Here is a 24581-nt window from a genome sequence, read left to right as displayed (position 1 = left end):
CCTCGCCGCCGAGGTCCGCCGCGACGTCCCGTTCTCTGTCCTCCCGACCCTTGCTCATCGAGCCAGCCCGCGAGCTGAGCCAGTAGCTTTAAATTCCCCATTTAATAATAATGATCATATGATCCAGCCTGTCCCTTTGCTGCCTCCCCAGCGACGCCCTAAGCCGAGGTCCGACCCCACAGGGGGTACCCTTAGCGCAGTCGCTTAGTTTATAAGTTGTTTTACGCCCCTGGCTGGAGGCCTTAAATTCTAGGCATCCACAGGGAAAAGTCCGGTTAAGCAGTACACGGCCTCCTAGGCTGAACTGCGAGATGCCATACCAAAAAAAAAAAAAGAAAAAAAACTGTAGAAAACTAAACGTATCAAATTGTTTCATTTTTTATTAAATGATGGTAATAATTGGAATATATTTTAGGAGGGAATTAAAAACTAGAAAAAAAAAACTAACATTTAAAACATTACTTTACATAACTAGAGTACTATTTAACTTTTCAACATTTACATAAATGAGCTGACCGCTCTCGCTGGACTCAGCAGCTAACGAATCGGATGTTGGGTTGATAACGTGTATGTGTTAAGCGATGCGTCAATAGCATCAGTTAGGTACGCAGACGATATGGTGCTGCTGAGTCCATCAGCCAGTTCCGTTAGGGAGCTTTTGCTTCACTGTGAAAGGTGTGCTGCGAGTCATGGTCTGCATTACAATTGTAAAAAAAAGTGTCTGTATGGTCTTTAGGCCCCCCTGCAGGAAACTAACCTATGAGCCCGTGTGCAAAAAGTGACGCCTTTTAAATACATGGGCAATTTCGTAACGGAGGACCTCAGGCGCAGAGCCCTTGCAGTAAGAGCGAATATGCTGGTGCGCAGGTTTGCTTGTTGTGGTAAGGAGGTTAAAATCACGTTGTTAGAGGCTTATTGCCATTGATAAACAAAAACCTAAGATGCACAGTTTCGAATAAAAGTAACTCTCTAAAATGTCCCGAACGAAACACTAATTCTGTCTCTTTCTATAAGGTACAAGCATAAAATATGTTATTGCAAATTCAACTTTACGCGAATTGTTTAAAGTCGTTATTACAACGCACTGTACTTAAAGCAATAGAATTTTATGACCGAAGTGGTCGGCTAGGACGCTAGTACAAATTGGGTGGAGACGAACATGACTTTCTAACGGCGAAGTGGCAGCAGAGGCTTGCGTGACCCACAGTAGGGCACGCCATTTACCCGGCGGTTAGAACCGTAATTTTATTTTATTTATTTCTTTTTCCTCTCCACCTTGATGAAACCATCTTCATCAGCCGTCCCTTTACTTGGTTAAAGATGAACCGTGCCTTGGGTTACTTCAGGGTGACTCTGAGTTCCCACAATAGCCTTAGGTTGCCGTTCAACGGGAATTTGCTTTAAGGCAGCCGAGTAAACTCGTCTAGGCTTTGACGTGCTCGCATTCATCGGCGTCCCGACGACAGGAGTGATGAAGTAATGAAGGAGTGTCTGGAGGGAAGCCACGGCAGCCTCAGCTTCCGGCTGTCACAGGTTCTTACCGGACATGGGTGTTTCGAATCAAATCAAATCAAATCAAATCAAAATCAAAAGTCATTTATTCAAAGTAGGCTGAAAATCAGCACTTTTCGAACGTCAATACAAAAGACAGCCCCCAAAACGCCCGCCCTTCACCACTTCCTATGTGTTTTTGCTGGGAAGAAGAAGTGGTGGAACAAACTCCCCAGCAACACAATTCTGTCTGTATGGTTTGAAGAACCGTATACAAATATTTAAATATCACTATACAACATTGTGTACATAAATTTGTATATAAAATCAATTCAAATAGTTAATCATGTTGGCTAGTACACACCTTACCCATACCTATTACTCAAGCAGTTACAAAATAAATCTATTAAAAAAAGAGTGAAAAATATAAAAAATATAAAGCCTCCATTCAGTGAAGATAGATATAGTTTAGGGTGCACCCACCGACATGTCAAAGGGTTTTTATGAAAAATAAAATAACAACATAAACAATGAAAACGGTGAACTAGGACTACCGTTGAAACCAAAATCATATACATTAGGTATATTACGGGTGTACAAATATGTAGTCAGCAAGACGACCTGGTACCACAAGCAGCACCCGTTCACGAGCATAACGCGAGGATCAGCCATCGCCCCCCCTCGCACATTTTTGAGGGAGGGAGGCAACCCGACCACCGACGCTACCGCAAGCAATACCGTCAAAGGGAGCATGACGACTTGCAGCTACACTACAAGAAAACAGTTATAATACTAATAGATTCGCAGTCGCTAGTAGACCATTTACAAAATTAAGGAACAACTCATCGTAAAAACAGAACGATGATGGTAATTAGTCAGTATACATAAAATAAAAAAATGTCACGTATAAAATAATATAAATCACATCAACTCATAATGATAACTTTTGAAGCTGTCCAGTGTTTAACATGAGGACCAACTATTTTTATCGTTTATGTAGTCATTAACTGTATAATAAGCTTTCTTCGACAGGATAGATTTGATCTGCACTTTAAATTTATCATCGGAAAGTTCCTGTGTCGCATAGGCCGGGAGCCCACGCCCGACTGCACGACTATGGCACCTGCAGCGAGGACTCAGCACTGCACACGCTGGTGGAGTGCCCAGCATGGGTAACGCAGCGCCGTGACCTATCAGCGGTACTGGATGCTGCGGGAAATCTTTAGCTGCCGGCCGTCGTGTCCCGCATGGTCGACAGCGAAGAAGAGTGGAATGCCGTCGAATTTCTATCTGATAAAGACATTAAACTAGTCGCTAAGTAGTCTAAGTACCTATTTAATTGTATACTGTTAAGCATTGTTTTAATTTATTTATATTATGTTTAGAGTTTCATCTAGTTTTAGTTAATGCTACTTATTTGTATAATTTAATTGCTTAGTTTGTAATAACAACAATTTGTAAATCCTTGCACGTCGAATGGCAAAATATGGCAGAACTTGTTTATTTTATAACACCATTTACTTTGTAACCATATTTGCAAAATAAATACATCTTTATCTTTATCTCCTTTTGAGAGGATGTGATGGTTTTAAAGAAGGCGGCGGAAAGGGAAAGAGAAACATCTACCTCTCGACGTTGTGGGCGTCGCAGGGTGGCTGATCTCCGGCCACCATAGGGGGAGGCCTGTGCGGGTGACAGACTAGGGACGTCTGTCGTCCCATCAGAAACAGGCCTCGAGACGGTGGCATTGTGTTGCGTTGCGCGCGACTCTCTTAGCGGAGTGTACTGTGGCCGCAGGGTGACGAGACCCGCCGTCGAATATCTGGAACCGGGCCAACTTCTGTCGGGGGGTGCGGAAGACTGCTTTAGCGATACCCGTGCCCGTGCCCGTGTTACAAATGGTCATTGGAGGCAACACTGGGTGGGTTTTTAGCCGGTAAGAGTCCGGCACACTCACACACGACAGTCCATGAGGACTTTCCCTCATATTTTTTTTTTGTGGGAAACGAACAAATTATTTATTTGCTATATTTTTGAATAGGAAAAAGTATCCACTTAGTTTTCTACACTAGTATAAAATAAAAAGTATTCTTTATAGGGCCAGGCCACAACAGTGCGTTGCGGCGTCGCATCGCAAAAATCAACGACGCATATCATATTAATCGCATAGCTGTGCAATGTTGTTTTTGCGATGCGACGCCGCAACGCACTGTTGTGGCCTGGCCCATACATGTTTACTGTTGAACAACTTCATACATGAAACCAATATTTACTAGTTGTCTGGTCGTCATATCGAAAAGTTAATATCAAAACACGCACATTGACACTCCCTGGTACGACTATGAGGGTTTTGTTAGAACAAAAGATGTTTGTGCGGGCAACTACAAGCCATTTCGAGACAAATTCCATTCAAAACGCGGTAATCACAATAATGACCTTGAGGTAAAGTTTACCTGCCCTGTACACACCGGGTGGGTGGGCGGGGCATTTTTTGACGTTTCATAAAAGATATCGAAACAAAAATGGTGTCAATAGAAGCGTCTCGGCGAGTGCTATCCAATGGTATACAGGGTTATTGGTAAATCACTAACAACCTTGCAGGTCTGTATTACTAACGTCATAAACTACAACTTTTGTTCTATGACTTTTTATAAGGATTCTCGCCGCAGGTTGTTATTGGTTAGCACGTGTGCCTAGAATTTTCAGTTTTTTCAAGTGTTTTAGTGACCTTTTGTGACTTATTGTTGTGTTTGTGTGTTGTCCTTGTGTTCGTTACCAGTGTTGTACTGTTGTTTCGGTAAATAACTAGTTTTAATTAGCGATGGATCGCAATAAACCTCCCGATCCCGATCCTCCCGACATCTCTGCATATGCTCCTCTTTCCCCTAACTATCCATTATCCCAATTCGCCGATGTTGCTTGCAGCATCGCGGACTCCCATAACTTATCTGCCTCGAATGCCAGGAAACGCTCCGGAGATGATGCAAACATTGTCGTGTCAACCCCACCACCGAAACAACAAAGGAATTTAGTTGGCCGCAGCAGGTACTCTGCTACAGATAAGGCACCGTTCATTGTCCACGTGTCTCGTTTGGAACCCCAGCCTAATGCCGGTACTTCTCTGCATCCGGTTACCTTTGGAATATTTCTCCAAAAACAGAATATAGTTAACATTGTCCGTGATGGAGTTAAAAAAGTTGGCAGGAACCGTGTTTCTGTGGAATTTAAATCCCCTCAGGATGCAAATGCATTTCTTATTAATAACATTCTTCCCAAGAACAGCTTTGTGGCCTCCATCCCTACGTTTAATATAACCCGCATGGGTGTTGTTACCGGTGTTCCTACTGATTTAACTGAAGAGGAAGCCCAAAGATACCTACAAGTCCCCTCAGGTTGCGGTGAAATTCTCAAAGTTCGTCGTATAAATAGGAAAATGATAATTGATGGAGTGACCGAATTTAAATCCACAGAAACATGTGTCCTTACCTTTGACGGTCAGGTGTTACCGCCAAGGGTGTTTTGCTGCTACACTTCCCTTCCAGTCCAACAATATGTTTATCCCACCATCCAGTGCCGTAAGTGCTGCAGGTTTGGTCACGTGGAACTAGTGTGCCGGTCTAAACCCCGCTGCAGTAAATGCGGCCATGATCACCCTGGTGATGGTTGCAGCATTTCTGAGGCGGAGGCATTCTGTGTGCTTTGCTCGGGGAATCATTTTGCAAATAGCAAATCATGCCCGGAGCTGGGTAGACAGAAGGCCATTAAGACTGTTATGGCTGAGAAGTCCCTCTCTTATGCTGAGGCCAGCAAAACTGTCCCACTCGCTTCTCGCAACTATGCGAATGCTACAAAAGCAGTTCCCACCTCCACTCAGTCATACCGCAAAACCGTTTTCCTCAAGCCGAAGACCCATGCCCCTCTATCTCCCTCTTATGATAAAGCTGCTCATCAGCAAATTATTAACTCCCCTGCACCTTCACAGCCTGATGGCTGCGCTCTAAATAATCCATTCACCGGCAATAATGCTTCATCAATTATAGAAATTCTTATTAAACTCTTAACTACTATTGTATCCACTAATAATGCTGAAATACCGTCCAACGTTGCCTATCAACTAGTAAATCTCCTTTCAAAAATTAAAAATGGCGTCCCGTCAAATATTCCTGCAATGGAATGTGAGGAGCGTGTGGCATAAGAAACACGACCTCATATTCCTTCTTAATAAATTCAAGCCTTTGGCTTGCTCAATTGCTGAGACTTGGCTCACACCGAGTCTCAGTTTTAATATACCACATTTTAATGTTCTCAGATGTGACAGATCTGATGGCTATGGAGGGTCGGCTCTCCTCGTTAATAATCGTGTTCCACTGTCGACCTTGGCACTTTCTGCTCTGGATGGTGATATGAATATAGTCGCAGGTAGAGTAGAAGGTATCACAGTTTTATCTGTCTATATCTCCCACCCACAGCACAGGTTCTTAGCTACTATTAGGGATATTCTGAACAACATTGTAGGACCCGTGCTTGTCATGGGTGATTTTAACTGTCACCATTTTAGATGGGGTTCCAATCGCTGTGATTCCTTTGGGGAAGGTTTGGTAGAAATCTTTGATGACCTAGACCTTTGCATCCTAAATGATGGTAGTCCTACTCGTAGATCCCTTCCTGGACAGCAAAAGAGTTGTGTAGACCTCACATTCTGTTCCGTAGAGTTGGCGGCATCAATTCATTGGCAATGTACTACCCTTACGCATGGTAGCGACCATTACCCCATTGTTATAACTTTTCTTAATAAAACTTATTTAGAGAAAACTTCTCCTCCACTATTGAAGTACAACTTGTCCAAACCCGATTGGTCGAGGTTTGCATCTTTACTGGAGGAGAAAATTAGTATGCTTCCAAATTTAACTTCAAGTTTCCAAGATTTTAATGGTCACTGCCATGCTAAGAACTGCTACGATGGCTTTATCTCGGCCATAATTTCAAGCGCAGACTCTATCTTTCCGTTGCGCAACTGTGCCAGAAACAAGATCCCGTCACCCCCATGGTGGGATCAAGAATGCACATCGGCTGTTAAAGAAAGGAAAGAGGCCGAAAAACAGTACAATGATGCGATGAATAGCGACAATCTTATACGGTACAGACGAGTGTTAGCTCAGTCTCGGCGTCTTCTTCACAAGAAGAAACGTCGAGGTTGGGTCAAGTTCTGCACTTCTCTGTCCCCTTCCACTCCCATATCAGCAGTATGGAAGAGCATTAATCGTTTTAGGCGAGGCTGCTCCCCATCTATCTCTTCCCCCATCACGCGAGAAACTGCTGAATCCTTTTTCGACAAAATTGCTCCAGCCTATGTTCCTTCTTCCTCAGAACTTCTGCTCCCGCCTGTTAATATTTTGAATGACCCCCTGGATGAACCTTTTTCATTGGAGGAACTTGATGCGGTATTACGTCATGTTAGGGATACCGCCCCTGGCATGGACGGCATACCGTATTCATTTGCAGCTCACTTCGGTTCTGATGCTAAACAATATTTTTTAGGAATTATAAATTATTGTTACCAATTTGGTTGGGTTCCTGACCAGTGGAAAATTCAGATAGTCATTCCTCTTTTGAAGCCCGGCAAGACTGCTGATGATCCGAATGGCCTTAGACCAATTGCGTTGTCCTCAGTTTTGGCCAAGTTACTTGAACACTTAATTAAAAACAGACTTGAGTGGTTGGTAGAGTCGAGGGATTTACTGCCGAGTAATCAGTTTGGCTTCAGAAAGGGGCTGAGTACCATGGACAGTGTGGCAATTCTGGTTACCGATATCCGTACAGCCTTTTCCAAAAATGAATCCGCTGTAGCCACATTCCTTGACATATCTTCCGCATACGACAGCGTCCTTCTTCCAGTTCTCAGGCAAAAATTGCTACAGCTGAGGATTCCGGGTAAGATGGTGCAATGTATATGCGCTCTCCTCATGTCTCGCTTTTTGATGCTCAGAGTGCAGGGAGAGGTATTTGAGGTGAGACAGACGTGGAAGGGCCTTCCTCAAGGTTCAGTTTTAAGCCCTCTACTGTACAACCTGTACACAGCAGACATCGGCTCCTGCCTCAATTCTGACTGTCATCTTCTACAATACGCCGACGATCTGGTGTTGTATGTAGTCAATCCGTCAATTGCGGACGCTGCCTCATCTCTCTGTCTCTCCCTGGACTCTCTGCACACATGGCTTTTGGACCATGGCCTCCAATTATCTGCCCCAAAAAGCTCGGTAGTGATTTTCTCCCGAAAACTGCTGATCCCTCAGGTTTCCGTTAACATCCAAGGACAAGGCATTCCCATAGCGAAAAAAGCAAAATTTTTAGGCGTTTACTTAGATTCCAAATTATCCGGCATTCATCATATAAATTATTTAATTAAGAGATGCGAAAGAGCAATCTCCATTCTAAAAGCTCTCGCAGGTGTCTGGTGGGGGGCCCATCCCTTCACCATGAAATTAGTCTATAATGCTTTAGTCCGCAGTATCCTGGACTATGGGTCACACCTGGTGATTCCAGGTAACAAAGGTGCCTTGGCCGGTTTAGATAGGATTCAGTCTCAATGCCTTCGTATCATCTCAGGTTGCATGAAGTCGTCGCCTATTAACGCCTTACAGGTCGAATGCGCTGAACCCCCCCTAGCCCTAAGACGGCAGTATCTCGCTTCCCGATTCCTATCCAGGGTTATTCCCAAGTCATCCCACCCTCTCATCCCAAAACTCAGAGAGCTTGACACCCTATGTCACAGTTCAAAATATTGGGAACATAAAGAACTCCCCCTTTTCCTAAAAGCATTCCGATTTTTCCAAAATTTAGAATCCCCTATTACATCACATCCCAGACTTCCCTTATTTAATTACTCCTATGAAGTTCTTTGCTTTACTCCTAAAATATTTTATAACATTGGCATATCTAAAAACTCCCCATCGGCAAATTCGGCCTTTAATGCGGTTTTGGGTGAACGATGGACTGGGTTTCAAAGGTTCTTCACGGATGCTTCCAAATTTAATGGTGGTTACACTGGGGCCGCGGTTTATTATCAGAACTCGAAAATCATTCTTAAATTTAGATGTCCAAAGGAGTCTTCTATATTTACAGGCGAGTGCGTGGCATTATTGGAAGCTTGTCGCTTTATAGAGTCCCATGAGATCAACTTCGGAGTTATCTTTACTGACTCCCTTAGTTGTCTCCAAGCCCTATCCCAGAATTCCTTTCGAACTAAACTCCATTGTCCTATTGTCCTGGAAATTAAAAAGTCCCTTTACTCCTGCGCTAGGCAAGAAAAAGAAGTCCACCTAGTTTGGATTCCCAGTCACTGCGGTATAAAGGGAAATGAATGTGCCGACGCCTTGGCCAAAGACGCATGCACATCTGAGTCAGCTGACCTTGCACACTTCTCCCTTCAAGGGCATGACCTACTATACCTCCCTAAATCGAGTCTTGACACCTCGTGGCAGGAATGGTGGAATATCTCCAGCAAAAAGAAAGGCAGCTCCTATTACGCTATCCAACCGGTTGTAAAACCAAAACCGTGGTTCTCCCATTTTAAAAAATACCCCAAACAGGTTATTTCAGTCCTGTGCAGAATACGGATAGGTCATTGTTGCACTCCGGTCTTTTTGCGCAAAATTCGGGTGCAGGATTCGTCCCTCTGCGAGTGCGGATTGGATGAGGGTACCCTGGACCATATATTTTTTAACTGCCCTAATAACTCCTCTTTCGATTTATATGGTCGTCTCCAAAAAATCAAAATTCCTCTCCCTATTAATTTCCGTTCCCTCTTATCACACTCCTGTCCAGAACTGCTCCAGTTGCTGTTAATGTCTATTCATCGAAACAACATTAAACTATAAACTGTGGCCTATTTTAGGCTACAGTTAGGTTGTGGTATATTTTATATGTTATATGTTACTAACATTTTGTTGTTATTTTTATATATGTAAATGTATTTCTGTTTGTTTCAGTGTCGTCCTACTAACAAGTTAAAGTTACACAAGATCGGCTACAACAGCATCTTAAATTTCTTTTGTTTTTTGTTTTTTAATCACAAGCACGACTTGCTTCTCATTTCACTTGTCATTGGCAGAATCGTCGACATTGACATCGACACGGATTGCCATAAATAAAAATAGAATAGAATAGAATAGACTTTTTATAAAACATAATACATTTGCCAAAAACAAACCTACAAGATTTCATTGGTCTATCTAACACATTTCAACTCTATTTTGCTATACTGATAAAATTTGCACGCCCCTACCATTTCTTCACCAACAAAAGGCCCGATCGAGACCAGTCGAGCAATTAGTCGACCTTAGAGTGTGCGGACGAGTTGAGATTATCACACATTACAATAAATTCGTTTGGTGAAGGGTTTGCATGTTTAGAATGAATGCGGATCTTTACCTACCCTACGCCTTCCGCGCACTATTCTCGTACCTAGTCATACTTTTGAATTGGTAACACGCTACGCTACGATTTCCCGCCTTTTTACGAAAAGGTCAAATAAAAAAAATTTCGTCTTCTTCACGTACTGTGTGCCTCGGTGGACGATCACTATCCCTGATGGCATGCCGGAATTGCCTTTAATCTCGTGACCGCTGTGTGGCGGCTAGCATTGTTACTCAGCTAGGTGCAAGGATGTTTGGGAATCGTATGGCGTATTGGCAACAGGCTTCCGAAACATTGTCATCACACCTAGCCAGCATTCGCACCATTTCCGTGTACTCGACATTTGAATATTGATACGCCATACTGTAAAGATAATTACGTTCTCACCACCGAATGTCACTACAAGGACACGTACGATGCGACGCGGGCGCATAAAAACGACTGACGGCCGCTCGTAAATAGGTCAAACGCCCCGAGCCCCGCTCCCCGCTCCCCTCCGCTGTCTTTTGTACTACTGTTTACTGTGCTTCGCATAGACTTCGTAACTTTTAGAGCGTACACTTGAAATATTTTAATTTTTGTGTGAAAATTTTGATGAACTAAAATCTGAGAATTATTAAAAGTCATAGAACAAAAGTTTTAGTTTATGATATTAGTAATATGGTCCTGAGAGGTTGTTAGTGTTTTACCTATAACCCTGTATAATTATAGGTAAGTATAAACCAAAATTTTAGACTTACACTCTGCTCTGTCCTCGAGATCAAGAATAACTACGTAGTAACGCGCAGGTACTACACTATCCATCCACTGAATTTGAAATAAAAAAATAAAGATTGAAAACCAACAACTGTCAGCGCCCTCTCTTGGTAGGTAGGTCATTCGCGTTTTAGTGCTCACACTATCCGCCACGTTTTTTCGTTCCTCTCAAATAATTATTATTTTAATTAAAAAATCCATCTTATAGGTACTCGTAAGTGTTTATTACTGTGTTAATCAAGCTTAAAGTTACAATTATGCCGAAAAAGCGATATAGTGATGAAGATATTGAGTCCTACGTAGATCGGAAAATGAGGAAGATCGAAAGAAAGTTACGGAAGAGGCGAGCACACCGTCTTCGCTCATCTTCACAGGATTCGTTAAAAATCTTAGGTAAGTGCCTATTAATTAGCTGATTTCATCAATACTACGGTTTTTTTTTCCATAAGAAAGATTTATTTGTTTCGGTATGTTGGATCTACCCTCTTAATTTTAGAAATTTTATTTTCGTGGTAGTATATTATAACGGAATGTTCCTACAAGCTAAGTCGAGTTCTAACGATTACTACCCACATTTTTTCATAAACTATTAACATAAATATACTTTGTTGGTTGTGAACATTTTAATGGAATGTTTCCGCCATCTGATAACAACAAGCTGTGTTCAGTCCACAGGGATTGTTACCAATGCTGTAATAAGATGATTGTGAGCATTACAATGGAATGCTTCCGTCATAGTCCCCCGCATAAAATGTTAAATAACAAATTATACGAGCAATTACAATTAAAGGCAATAATGCCCATTTCAGACGAACCTCACAGAACCCACCCTGGTGAAGAACGCTCGTCATCTCTCGCGCTAACTCATCAACCTAACGAGGCCGCACAAAATATAGACCACCATGTCGTGGATGACGCCCCACTTAATGACGTGGTCAATATATCGGAGCAACCTCCAGATTTATCAGCTTCTATTGTCCCTGATACTGCAGCGGCGGCCGCGCAAGTAGCGGACAACGATACAGTTGAGGATTCTCTTCCTGATGACATTTTAGAAATATTAGGGGAAGCCCCCATAAACGATAAAAAATTTGGCCCACCCTTGAATTCAAATCTAGCTATCAGGTGGGAGCATACAGCGACGAATGGTCTCTCTAAGGAAGCTAGAAAACAGATTCTTGATAAACATTCTATCCCACAAAACTGCAAGAATATCGATGCTCCTGCTCTCAATCAGGAGGTAAAAGCAGCTTTGTCTGAGGTTCTCAGCAAGAAAGATAAAGCTATCGAAAATAAACAGAAGCAAATCGCATTGATAATCGCTTGTGTAGGAGATGCCCTTTCACAGATTTTATCCACCGATAGTACAAACATATCGCTTATTAAATCATTAACTGACGCCGGAAAACTAGCCTGTGACTTGCAACATACAGAATCCATGATTCGTAGGAGTTTTGTCTGTTCTTCAATCAAAAAAGAAATAAAAGATCACTTGTACGAAGCAAAAATTGATAGCCATCTTTTTGGTAGCCAACTGGGTGACTTGTTAAAGGCGGCAAAAGCGATAAATAAAACAGGTGCAGAAATGAAGACTGTAGCACCTATACCTGGACCGTCAAGAAGATTAACCAATCAGACGCAGAATTTAAACTCGCGGCGCCCACTTCCACCCATGAGCAGGCAGACGGGAGTTGCGGCGAGACGTTCGACAGCGCCTGCTCCGACCCGACCGTAGTACCCGCGCCAACAGCGTCGCGCCCCACCGCCGCCGCGGCCGCAGCCGAGCGCACCCTACAGGCGCTCACAGACCCACGCACCGCACCGCCGATAGAGCCGGTGAGTCATACAGGACGTTTGTCACACTTCATCGATAGGTGGCGTCTTATCACCAGCGATGGGCTACTTTTATCTTGGATAAGGGGTTATAAAATACCTTTCCATACTTACGTACAGCAAAATAATACCCCATCGGCACCAATCTTAAATAAAAATGAATTAAAAGCTTATAGGGAGATTGTCACTGATCTAATTAAGATGGGTGCCGTATCACCATGTGTACCATGTCCGGGACAATATGTCTCAAGCACTTTTCTTGTACCCAAACCAGATGGAAGACAGCGTTTTATATTAAATCTTAAAAAATTAAATACATTTATAAATACAAATCACTTCAAGTTAGAAGATTTACGAACAACAATAAAATTAATTTCTAGAAATTGTTATTTAGCCACGTTAGATTTAAAGGACGCATATTTCTTGATCTCAATTGATAAAGAATTTCGTAAATTTTTGCGTTTTCAAATACCATATATTAAGGGTTTGGATAATAGTCTTTACGAATTCAACGTCCTTCCATTTGGTTTGTGTACAGCTCCATATGTCTTCACCAAATTGCTAAAGCCCGTGATGGCATTACTGAGAAGCTTAGGATATTTTTCAACTATTTATTTAGATGACATATGTTGTATTGGAAAGACTTATGAAGAATGCTTAAAAAATGTTCAGACGACAAAATTAATTTTAGAATCTTTGGGATTTGTTGTTAACATCGAAAAAAGTTCATTGACGCCGCAGACTTCATGTAAATATCTAGGTGTCATTATTAACACAGAGTTATTCCATATACAGTTAACTGATAAGAAAAAGTCGCACATCATAGAAGAGGTGAATAATTTTATGACCCTTAACCGCTGCAAAATTAGAATTCTTGCTCGCCTAGTGGGTCTTCTGGTTTCTGCTTGTCCAGCTATCCAATACGGTTGGCTTTATACAAAGGAATTGGAAAGGTGTAAATACTTAGTTCTGCTTAGGTCTAACGATTATGAAAGTTTTATGGATATACCTTCACACATTCGTCAGGATTTACTGTGGTGGTTAAACGCTGTCAAAAATAGTGTCAACCCTATTCGTGACGAAAAATATTTGCTTGAAATATTTTCAGATGCAAGCAAAACAGGGTGGGGGGTGGCATGTAGAGATGAGACGTCTAACGGACCGTGGAGTGATGTAGAAAAGGATCTGCATATCAACTTGCTAGAACTCATGGCAGCCTTTTTTGGCCTCAAGATATTTGCAAAACACCTAAAAAATTGTCAGATCCTTTTGCGCATCGATAATACTACCGCAATATCGTATATTAATCGAATGGGTGGTATTAGGTTTCCTAATTTAAATAAAATTGCTAGGGAGCTCTGGCAATGGTGCGAGCAGAGAAATATTTATGTTTTTGCTTCTTATATAAGCTCAGAAAATAATGAAATCGCAGATGCTGAATCTAGGGCCACGCATCCTGACGTAGAATGGGAGCTAACTAATCGTGCCTTCAGTAAAATCATTCACAAGTTTGGTTCACCATCTATTGATCTTTTTGCATCTAGAATAAATAGAAAGTGTGACTTATATGTGTCATGGAAGAAAGACCCTGACGCTTACACCGTTAATGCTTTCACACTAAATTGGCGCAATCTAAATTTTTATGCTTTTCCACCTTTTTCTGTGATTTTAAAATCTTTGAGAAAGATAATCACGGATGAGGCTGAAGGCATTGTCGTTGTTCCATACTGGCCTACTCAACTCTGGTTTCCGTTGTTCGAAAGTTTATTAGTATCAGATATTATTCTGTTTGAATCATGTGACCAAGTTCTGTTGTCATGTTCCCACAGACCTCCACCTCCACGGCTTACCCTGGCTGCAGGCAGATTGTCAGGACGGCACTTCTAAGAAGAGGCATCCCGACTGCTTCTATTGATATAATGTACGCTTCACTTTCCAATAATACCATGAAGCAGTATGATACAGGTTTGAAAAGATGGTTCCTTTTTTGCCAATCTCACACTGTTGATTTATATGAAGCTTCTGTCCCTAATATCATATATTTTCTTACGAAGCAATTTAATAACGGGGCCCAATACGGAACTTTGAATAGTTATCGGTCAGCCTTATCTTTGATTATTGGTTCAAGAATCGGAACTGATGATAGAATCATACGTTTATTTAAAGGTTTCTATAAACTTAGACCACCACTGCCTAGATATAATGAAACCTGGAATCCGTCTATTGTACTAAATCATTTGTCTCAATTTTATCCCAACGATAAGTTAGATTTAGAATGTCTTACCAAAAAGACTGTTGCACTGATCGCATTAGTGACTGCTCACAGGGTTCAGACCATCTCAAAAATTAATATTAAGAATATCAGTGTTAATTCAGACCACATATCTATTAAGATCCCAGATTTGATTAAAACTTCGCGTATTGGCTCAACACAACCCTGTCTTCATTTACCATTTTTTAGCCAGCAGCCAGAAATATGCCCGGCAGAAGCTCTCAGAGCATATATTTCGAAGACTCAGACAATTAGAGGCGCACAAGAAAATCTTTTCATAAGTTATAAAAGCCCCTATAATTCGGTAAATTCACAGACTTTGAGCCGCTGGATTAAAAATGTTTTATGTGACAGTGGTGTTGATACCAGTAAATTCAAAGCCCATTCAACTAGACATGCATCTACTTCAGCTGCTCTAAGATCAGGCGTATCCATAGATTTAATTAGAAAAACAGCAGGCTGGAGTGGATCCTCATCAGTATTTGCAAGGTTTTATCAAAGACCAGTCCTAACGGATAATGCCAATGATTTTGCTGTATCAGTTTTAGAATCTTAATTACCCCTTTTTATTTCGATAGAAGAAATTTATTTTTACAGTAAATGTAAAGAATGCCTTTTTCTCAATAGTATCAAAAAATTAGTAAGTATGTAGCATACCTACTTATGTAATTCCCATAAGTAATCATTAAGTATTGTAAAACAAATAAATATATAATTAATGAATAATCTATTACATGCTCCTTATTTTCTTTTATTCAGTCATAAAATAACAAAACCGTACATACATACAACGCAACTGAATGCTTTCAAGTTCTACGTAGTTGTTCTTGATCTCGAGGACAGAGCAGAGTGTAATTGATGATTAAACGAACTTACCTGAAGTGAAGTTCAATCCCAATTACACGAAGGCTCTGTCCGAAGAGATCAACACCCGCCCGATCCCGTACTTGAACAACCAGGTGTGTTCAATTGATACCCAAATGCGTTGTAAGTATGTAATCGTAAGTAATTCCGTTCTCTACTTTTAACTAAATGACCTACCTACCAAGAGAGGGCGCTGACAGTTGTTGGTTTTCAATCTTTATTTTTTTATTTCAAATTCAGTGGATGGATAGTGTAGTACCTGCGCGTTACTACGTAGTTGTTCTTGATCTCTTCGGACAGAGCCTTCGTGTAATTGGGATTGAACTTCACTTCAGGTAAGTTCGTTTAATCATCAATTATAGTCTAAAAACTGTTTTTTTTTTTAAGTTACAAAAGTTCATACAGAACGGCGAATAACTTGCCGGAAATGGAGCGTAAAAGTCGCACTCTGAAAGCCCAAACAAGCAGGAAGCACAAATTAAATTATAGTGACAACTATCTCAAATCTATTTTCATAATAAAAATGTAAGTTTTATGAAACTTAAGAAATGAAATGAAATGAAATCGTTTATTTTACAAGTTGGACATCAAATCACTTTTACACGTCATTTTTAAGAACGCTGAAGTCGGCATTTCCTAATGACTGATCCCTGAGAAGAAATTAACACTTTAACTTTCTTGCATTGTATAATTCTGTGAGCTTACCATTGTTATGTAATAGACTGTTTGTACTGTGACTATATTACTTTTTAAAAAGAGTGTCTATGGAGTTTCTTGCCGGCTCTTCTCCATGAGACCAACTTTTTGGAACCGTGCAACTAATGTGACGTTTCATAGGTGCCTGCAAAGGCCTGTAGCATCTAAGCGAGATGAGATCTACCCTGATAGCTGGTAGGAGAAATCGTGGATGTGGCGTATAGGATACCTGTCTGGTATCGTCCTAGCATTTAGTGCCCTGTAGTCGCCACATGGTCTCCATCCGTCGTCTTTTTTCTTCACCAGGTGAAGAGGAGCGGACCAGGCGCTCTCCGACCGTCTGGCCACACCACTTGCTAGCATCTCTTCGAATTCCTTCTTGGCGATTAATGTTCGAGCTGGATCGAGACGTCGAGGTTTGCTTGCTACCGGTGGGCCTGGAGTGGTTCTTATGTGGTGCACCGTGTTGTGCTTACCCAGTACATGTGTTCCTGGTGGTCGGGTGATTTCTGGATACTCACGAAGTATTTTATGGTAATCTGTATCACCGACTACTGCCTTCACGGATGCAATGTCGTCCGATGACTTGCAATGGGCTCCTGGAACCGATAGTGTCGTAGTGTTATCTATCAATCTCTGATTTCGGCAGTCGACAAGTAAATTATAAAAACTTAGGAAGTCGACCCCTATAATCGGTCGAGAAACGTCAGCTACCGTGAACTTCCATGTGAAGTCCCTTCTGAGCCCCAAGTTGAGTCGTAGCTGTGTTGGCCCGTATGTGTGTATCATCGTATTATTAGCTGCAACCAAATCGAATTTTGACAGTTTCACCGGCGTTTTTACTACCGACCGAGGGAAAACACACAAGTCTGAGCCAGTATCCACCAGGAATTGCATTTTCGTATTTCGGTCGGTTACAAACAAACGGCCTGTTGAAGAGGGGCAGTCGTTGGCCGCTACTAGCGACCGCCCTTTGCGTTTTCCGACGTAAATGTGCATGGTTGTCTACACTTGTTTGCCTTGTCTCCAAAGGTGTAGTGGTAGTAGCAATGCGGGTGGTTCGGTGGTGGCTGTGGAGTCCTAGAGTTATTAGAGCGACCGCGATAATACCTTCTTTGGTTGTGCCGAGACTGTGAGCGAGAGCGAGAGCGCCCTCTCCACTTGCTGTTCATTTGCGATGACAGCCGGGCAACTTGTTTTGTAAGTTCGCTTACTTCTTTGACCAAGTCCGGCGCGGTGCTGGTAGATGCAGAGGTGGCAGTGACTTGCGGGGTGCATGGTACAATGTCGTACACCCGGTCAGCAATCTCTGCTAGCTTTTCTACCGGCAGGTCGGCAATCTGTGAAGCAATCACTGTCTGTATATTTTGCGGCAAGCGGTTAGTCCACAGACTTTTCACAAAATCCGAAGCACCAGCGGGTCCAGCTAAATTTTGTAGATGCCGTAGAAACTGAGAAGGCCGGTCACCTAGCTCCTCATGGATTAATAATTGCTGGATCTGCTTCTCCTGTGACGCAGAAAGACGATTAATTAATTCAGTTTTTAATTTTTCATACTTATTTGTCTCTGGCGGCTTTGTGATAATGTCTTTAACCTGCATTGCGTACTTCGTTTCTAGTTGAGTAACCACGGTATAGAATTTTGTCGTATCGCTACTTATTCTTCCTAGGACAAACTGGCCCTCTATTTGGGCGAACCATACAGCTGGTTCTTCCGGACAAAAGGGCGGACAACGCATTGGAAGTCCGACTTTCGATACTTCGCACTTACTGTCAGCGTCGGAGAAAATTTCTGGCTCCGACATTTTTGTAAAATCGCTCACCGCTTGTGTTTGAATAGATCACGTCGGGGTCACCAATGTAGCATCTAAGCGAGATGCTCATAAGCGTACTACGCAGGCCTGAATAGGACTGTATTTAATAAAAATGCTTCAGCAAGATTGTCAAAAGTATTTTTTTTTTAATCATCATCCTCCGAGCCTTTTTCCCAATCCTGTTGGGGTCGGCTTCCAGTCTATCCGGATTCAGCTGAGTACCAGTGCTTTACAAGAAGCGACTGCCTATCTGACCTCCTCAACCCAGTTACCCGGGCAACCCGATACCCCTTGGTTAGACTGGTGTCAGACTTACTGGCTTCTGACTACCCGTAACGACTGCCAAGGATGTTCAATGACAGCCGGGACCTACAGTTTAACGTGCCATCCGAAACACAGTCAATGGTGTCTAAGATATACAATATATAATGATATTTTTTTTAATAATAATAAATAATAATAATAAATCGTTTATTTGCTTGAATAAGGTACATAAAAGGTCTTTACAGTAACAATACAATCTCTTATTCTGCCGCTTATTGCGGCGTGCAAATTTTCTTAAAACTATTTAATTTACTATATTTACACAAGAAATGAATTATTTTTCACATAGACAATACTTTATACTTATTTCAATCACAGACCTTTATATCTTACAACTTATAATCTAGGAATTCATGAACACTATAAAAACATCGGTCTGTCAATTGTTTTACTAAGGCACGCTTAAATTTAGGAAACGGCAGGGTTTTGATAGAATTGGGGATCTTATTAAACAATTTGATGCACATAATATAACAGTTATTAGATGTACATGTTAGGTTCGTTCTGGGTCTATACAACTTGTTAGCATTAACAGACCTAGGAGTGTAGTAGCTAGCTGTCGGTTGAAAAAGTTCCTTATGTTTAAAAACAAAAATACAAGACTCCAGCACGTACAGGCAAGGCAAGGTTAATATTTTATATTTCTTAAAGAATGGACGGCAAGAGTCCGTTTGTTTAAGACCAAATATGGCCCTTAAGCATTTTTTTTGCATCACAAATGCCTGGTCAATATCTACACTACGGCCCCACATAATGACACCATATCGAAGTATCGACGATATATAACCTTGGTACGCTGTAATTGCTGCGCTCCTAGACACTTCACAGCTTATTCGCCTGAGAGGGTACAAAAAACTATTCATTTTGCCACAGATATTTTCAATATGATCTTTCCAAGAACAAAACTTGTCTAAGGTTATTCCGAGAAATTTGATGGAATCCGTTTTTGATAATGTTATTCCTTTACATGATATGTTTAAATTCATTGGTTTTGTTCTATATGTATGAAATTGCATTAATCTTGTTTTACTGATGTTAACTTTTAAATTATTTAATTCTAACCATTGTACTGAGTTATTAAGTGCGGTGTTTATTTCATTTTCATATGATTGCCTGTTTTTGCCCTCAATAATAATCGTGATATCATCTGCGAAAAGAACGGATTTGTGACTAATAACGCTAGGGAAGTCGTTTATATAAAGAAGAAACAGTAGCGGGCCTAAAATACTGCCTTGAGGCACGCCATACTTATTCAACATGAGTGAAGATTGATATGTGTCAACAGTTTTAGTTTTCTCATTGTATCCGTTTATTTCTACTGACTGTTTTCTATTTGATAAGTATGAATCTAACCAATTGTATGCTGTTCCTCTAATACCGTATCGGTAAACCTTCTCCAATAAACGTTTATGGCAAACATGGTCAAACGCTTTGCTCATATCCATAAAAAGGACAGAGACAGGGATCTTACTATCTATATTTTCTGTAATAGATTTAATGAGTTGAAAAGTTGCTAATGATGTACTTTTATTTTTGCGAAAACCATTTTGTTCTTCTTTTATAATTTTATGTTTTTCTAGGAACTCTGCTAATTTGATATAAAATACTTTTTCAAAAATTTTAGAAAATATAGGAATAAGGGTTACAGGCCTATAATTATCCATATGAGTTTTTTCTCCTTTCTTTTTATATAAAGGTTTCACTATTGATCTTTTCAAGATAGTTGGAAATAATCCTTCTTCTAAAGACAGGTTAATGATATGTAGAAGGGGTTCCAGGATGATATTGATAGACAGTTTTAAGATATCAGTGCGAATTCCGTCATAACCACTTGCTTTGGAATTGTTTAAAGACATAATAATATATTTAAGGTCACGTTGCTGTATTGGATAAAGAAATATCGATTTTTCATTAGATTCTATATTTTTAATGCTACTAAGTCTTAATTGTCCACTGCCGTTATCAAAATTATTGTTGGTAGCTGTATTAATAAAGAATTCATTGAAATGATCAGCCATTATAGCTGGATCAGTGTAGTCGTGATTGTTCACAGTTATTTTAGAAATATTAGTATTGTGTGGTTCTGTTACCGTGTGTTTTTTTATAACATTCCACACTGCTTTGCACTTGCTTTGGGCTTTGCTAATGTATTTTGCACTAGCTTCTGCCCGCGACTTCGTACGCGGATCCTGTCCCTTATGCCAGCGACTACGGGGTCAGCAAAATCGAAGATCTGAACCGTCTGATATTGAATTTTAAGGGCCCGTTGACTTGAAAACAACGGAATACGGATAAACATTAGAAACGTTCCATATATTTAATTAAATTGGACTAAACAAAACGCTGAGAACTGAACCGCAATAGGCGTGATCATAGGGATAAAAGTAGTGATTCTAATAAGTCTGCATTTAAGTTATGTGGCAAAAATGTTACACGTATTATTACGTAAAAAAACATTAAATAGATGACAAAGTCGTGGTGACTTAGTGGAAGTCGTGGTGGTTTAGTGGGTAGAGAACCAATCTCTCAAGTATGAGCGTGCGTCTTTGATTCCAGGTCTGGCAAGTGCCTGCCAATGCAACTTTTCTAAGTTCGTATGTACTTTCTACGTATATTTTGGATACCAATAACCGTTATTTGGAGGGGATGTTAAACTGTAGGTTCCGGCTGTCATTGAACATTCTTGGCAGTCGTTATGGGTAGTCAGAAGCCAGTAAGTCTTACCAAGGTATGTTGGGTTGAGCGGGTAACCAGGTTGTGGAGGTCAGATAGGCAGTCGCTCCTTGTAAAACACTGGTACTCAGTTGCATCGTGACTGGAAGTCGACCATAACATAATTGGGACAAAGGCTCTTGAGATAATAACGACAATAATAATGAGATATAGGCACCGCAGGACTTCTGAGGCTGATGACGGGGAGTAGCAACCCCGCGGGGCTATACTATATGCTGAGTTCTCCAGGGAGAGTATCCCCCATCTCCGGCCGGTCGGAGTGAACCATGACGGGGGTAGGTCTCACGCCTCTGGCTTGGCTTGGCCGTCCAGAGTGGAGTCGCTAGAGCAGGATTAGTAGCCCTGCTCGGAGGGTAGGTGCCTCATGGTAAGCACAGGGAGCGCGTAATCTGTGTTTAAAGTCCGCCGAGGTATCCTCACGCTTCAGGTTCCCGGGGGCCCAGTAAGTGAGGTGGCGAGTCTCCACCTGCCATTTTTACATGTACCATTGACATCCACTAACATCCCATCACAAATAGCCCAAGTAGTTTCCCTCAATAGTTAGCAATAGTTTAGCACAGAACCGGGGATTGTCTTTTTTTTAACGACGTCCACCGGTGAATGTCCTTGGGTTCATTTCTATAGTGTATAAAGGGATAATCGACGGTATTGTGTCACCATTTCATTAAAGTTGTCTCAAAAGGGCTTCAGCGTGTTGGCTTCGGCCCCACGTTTGCCTCCCAAAAATTCGGAACTCTGTAGTCCCGAGGTCTGGAAGAGACATACAAAATAATAATGAGATATAACGCAACAAAGTCGGAGAGTGAGGGCTCGTGACGCCACGTCTAAGTATGTAAAATTTGTACTAAGCAGTGACTTAACGAAGCGTTGTTGTATCTTCGTTATTATTTGTTTGTGAGAGAGAGAGAAAAGAAAAATACGTGTCCATTATTTTAGGATAGGATTCACCATACCTATTTCATAACATTCATTTCTATACATTTCAAGTGTAGTATTACTCTTGAAGTTTCATATCAGGTGTTCCAGATCTTCGATGTTTATACATCAATAGAGAGTGCTTATCAGATTGAACCACTTTTGCTAAAACGTCATATCTTCATATGCTATAGTCTAGCTGGACTCCTGGAGTTCCACATCAGGTGTTTTACACCTTCAATTTGTATAAGTCAACAGAGAGTGCTTATCAGATTGAACAACTTTTGCTAAAACGTCATACCTCTATATGCTATAGTCTAGCTGGGCACCTGGAGTTCCACATCAGGTGTTTTAGATCTTCAATTTGTATAAGTCAATAGAAAGTGCTTATCAAATTGAACAACTTTTGCTAAAACGCCATACCTGTATATGGTACAGAGAAGCTGGGCTCTTGGGGTTCCACATCAGGTGTTCCAGATCTTCAAATTTATTATCTCAACTAAAAATGCTCATCACATGAAACAATTTTTGCCATGGCACCATTTTTATATCTCTTATAGTTTTGTTGGTCTGTTGGAGTTCTGCATCAGGTCTTCAAGTTTCGAAGATATATTATAGCCTATATGTTGACCAGGCTTAATACTGATACAACAAAGAAAAAATCATTGAAATCCGTTCAGTAGTTCCGAAGATTAGCGTGTACAAACAAACAGACATACAGACATACAGACAAACAGACAGAATTTTTTTTTTGGATTTGTGCTCCATTACTGTTTCTAAACCCCACCCAATTATTATTTTTTAAATATATTCAATGTACAGACACAGTTTTTTTACAGATTTATTATATGTATAGATTATTAATTTTTCTAGAAGATGAAATGCACTTTTTTAATGAGTTATTGTACTTCCTGTAACTCTGTCTACTAAATTCACAATTTTTGTTTTGTAATTTATAGTATAGCAGCCTTTTTTTCTTACAGCTAACTTTAATTCCCTTAGAGAGCCAATGTAAATTAACTTTATTTTTGTTTGATACTTTTACGCGAACAGTAGGAAAACACAGATTGTAAAATAATGAAAAAGTGTTAAAAAAAATATCAAACGCTTCATTGGTGTTTTTTGCTTCATAGACATCATTGAAGGATAGGCATGATAGTGCGTTTAAAAATTTTAATTTATTTTCGTCATTATAATCTCTTTTCAGTTCATACCACCATTTAAGAGTAGGTGGTTCTCGTTTCTCCACTGGCCAAGAATATGTTTGAGCGGTATGATCCGATAAGCCAAAATTATGTACTAGTGCTTTTCCTTTTTCTAAGTTTGTCGCAATGTGGTCAATACACGTTTGCGAATCTTCCTTTATGCGGGTTGGTGTTAAGATGCAATGTTTTATGTTGAATGACTCTAATAAGTTACAATAATCCCTAATTACTTTAGATTTTTTTAATATATCTATGTTCGTGTCTCCGCATAAAATCACTTTCTTTCTATTGTTACGGCAAAGCACAGTAAGGAGAGATTCGAGTTTATTAAGGAAGACTGTTACATTAGAAGAAGGCGTCCTATATAGACATATCAAAATTATTCCGTATTTTATTAATTCTACACCACAAAATTCAAACTCACACGTCTCGCTTACGACGCCACCTCTTTTAGATGATTTCCTTGAGTAGTATGCTGCAGTCGTGTAACCTTTGAGGCAGAAGTTTTTTTCCGTACCTCCTAGTAGAAATGTTTCACTTAAACATACTATGTCTGCCACAATATCCTGATCTCCCAACTCCAACAAGGCATATGAAATTTCGTCGCGTTTATTTAAAGCCCCAGCTATGTTTTGATGCATGATTGTTAAATGAGGATTGTTTTTGAAGCTAACATTTACATATTTTTGTGTGTTTGTTTGACAGTTATTATTCGGCAAGAAAAAACTTAGAATTATCATTGTCCGACTCTACACTTTGAGGACTCGGAATCGGACCACCATAACACATATAATCAATTTTAATTCTATCTAATATGTTCTTGTATATATGCTTCATTCCGCTTTTCATAAGCTTTCCAGTTTTTGAGGAGAACATGTTCAAAGATACAACTAAATTTGTGTCATAGAAATATGCATATTTATTATTTTGGAGTTCTAATAATAAAAGATTATTAAATAATTCTACTTTGGAGTTATATATAGGAGCTCCCCTTATGTAAGTGGGCGTACATATAATTAAATATTGATATTGTAATCTGTCAGACTATTTTGACGGAGAAAAATTAATAAAATATAAAATAAAACACACACACAAAAAGTTCCGACTATAAAGGTTTTAGTCCGCCACAGGCCTATGTGAAATAAAAAGATTTTGATTTAGATGTGATTGATGTAAGCGATTTAATTATTGATTACTGTGTAATTTGTAATTTATAAGAATTTTGATAAATAAATAGAATAACACTGGATTTACTTCAAGAGT

At 40.4% G+C, this 24581-nt stretch overlaps 2 protein-coding genes across 2 annotated transcripts; one reads left to right on the top strand and one right to left on the bottom strand.

Annotated features, from left to right (window-relative positions):
• Positions 1–10874: 10874 nt before the first annotated feature.
• On the top strand, positions 10875–12397 carry LOC124637132. Its single transcript, XM_047173476.1, has 2 exons — positions 10875–11055; positions 11472–12397. Exons 1-2 carry the CDS (start codon positions 10920–10922, stop codon positions 12395–12397), a joined length of 1062 nt encoding a protein of 353 aa, XP_047029432.1. The 5' UTR covers positions 10875–10919.
• A 4889-nt stretch (positions 12398–17286) lies between these two features.
• Positions 17287–18132, bottom strand: LOC124637188. The gene has a single exon (XM_047173548.1). It carries the CDS (start codon positions 18130–18132, stop codon positions 17287–17289), a length of 846 nt encoding a protein of 281 aa, XP_047029504.1.
• Between the last annotated feature and the right edge of the window lie 6449 nt (positions 18133–24581).

Source organism: Helicoverpa zea, chromosome 15, assembly GCF_022581195.2.
Source record: "Helicoverpa zea isolate HzStark_Cry1AcR chromosome 15, ilHelZeax1.1, whole genome shotgun sequence".
NCBI lineage: Eukaryota > Metazoa > Arthropoda > Insecta > Lepidoptera > Noctuidae > Helicoverpa > Helicoverpa zea.
This window is presented reverse-complemented; position numbering and strand designations above follow the sequence as displayed.

Coding starts and splice junctions, on each gene's coding strand:
- LOC124637188 (XM_047173548.1), bottom strand. CDS start 18,132: ATGTCGGAGCCAGAAATTTTCTCCGACGCTGACAGTAAGTGCGAAGTA.
- LOC124637132 (XM_047173476.1), top strand. CDS start 10,920: ATGCCGAAAAAGCGATATAGTGATGAAGATATTGAGTCCTACGTAGAT. Junction 11,056..11,471: donor GGATTCGTTAAAAATCTTAG/GTAAGTGCCTAT, acceptor TGCCCATTTCAG/ACGAACCTCACAGAACCCAC.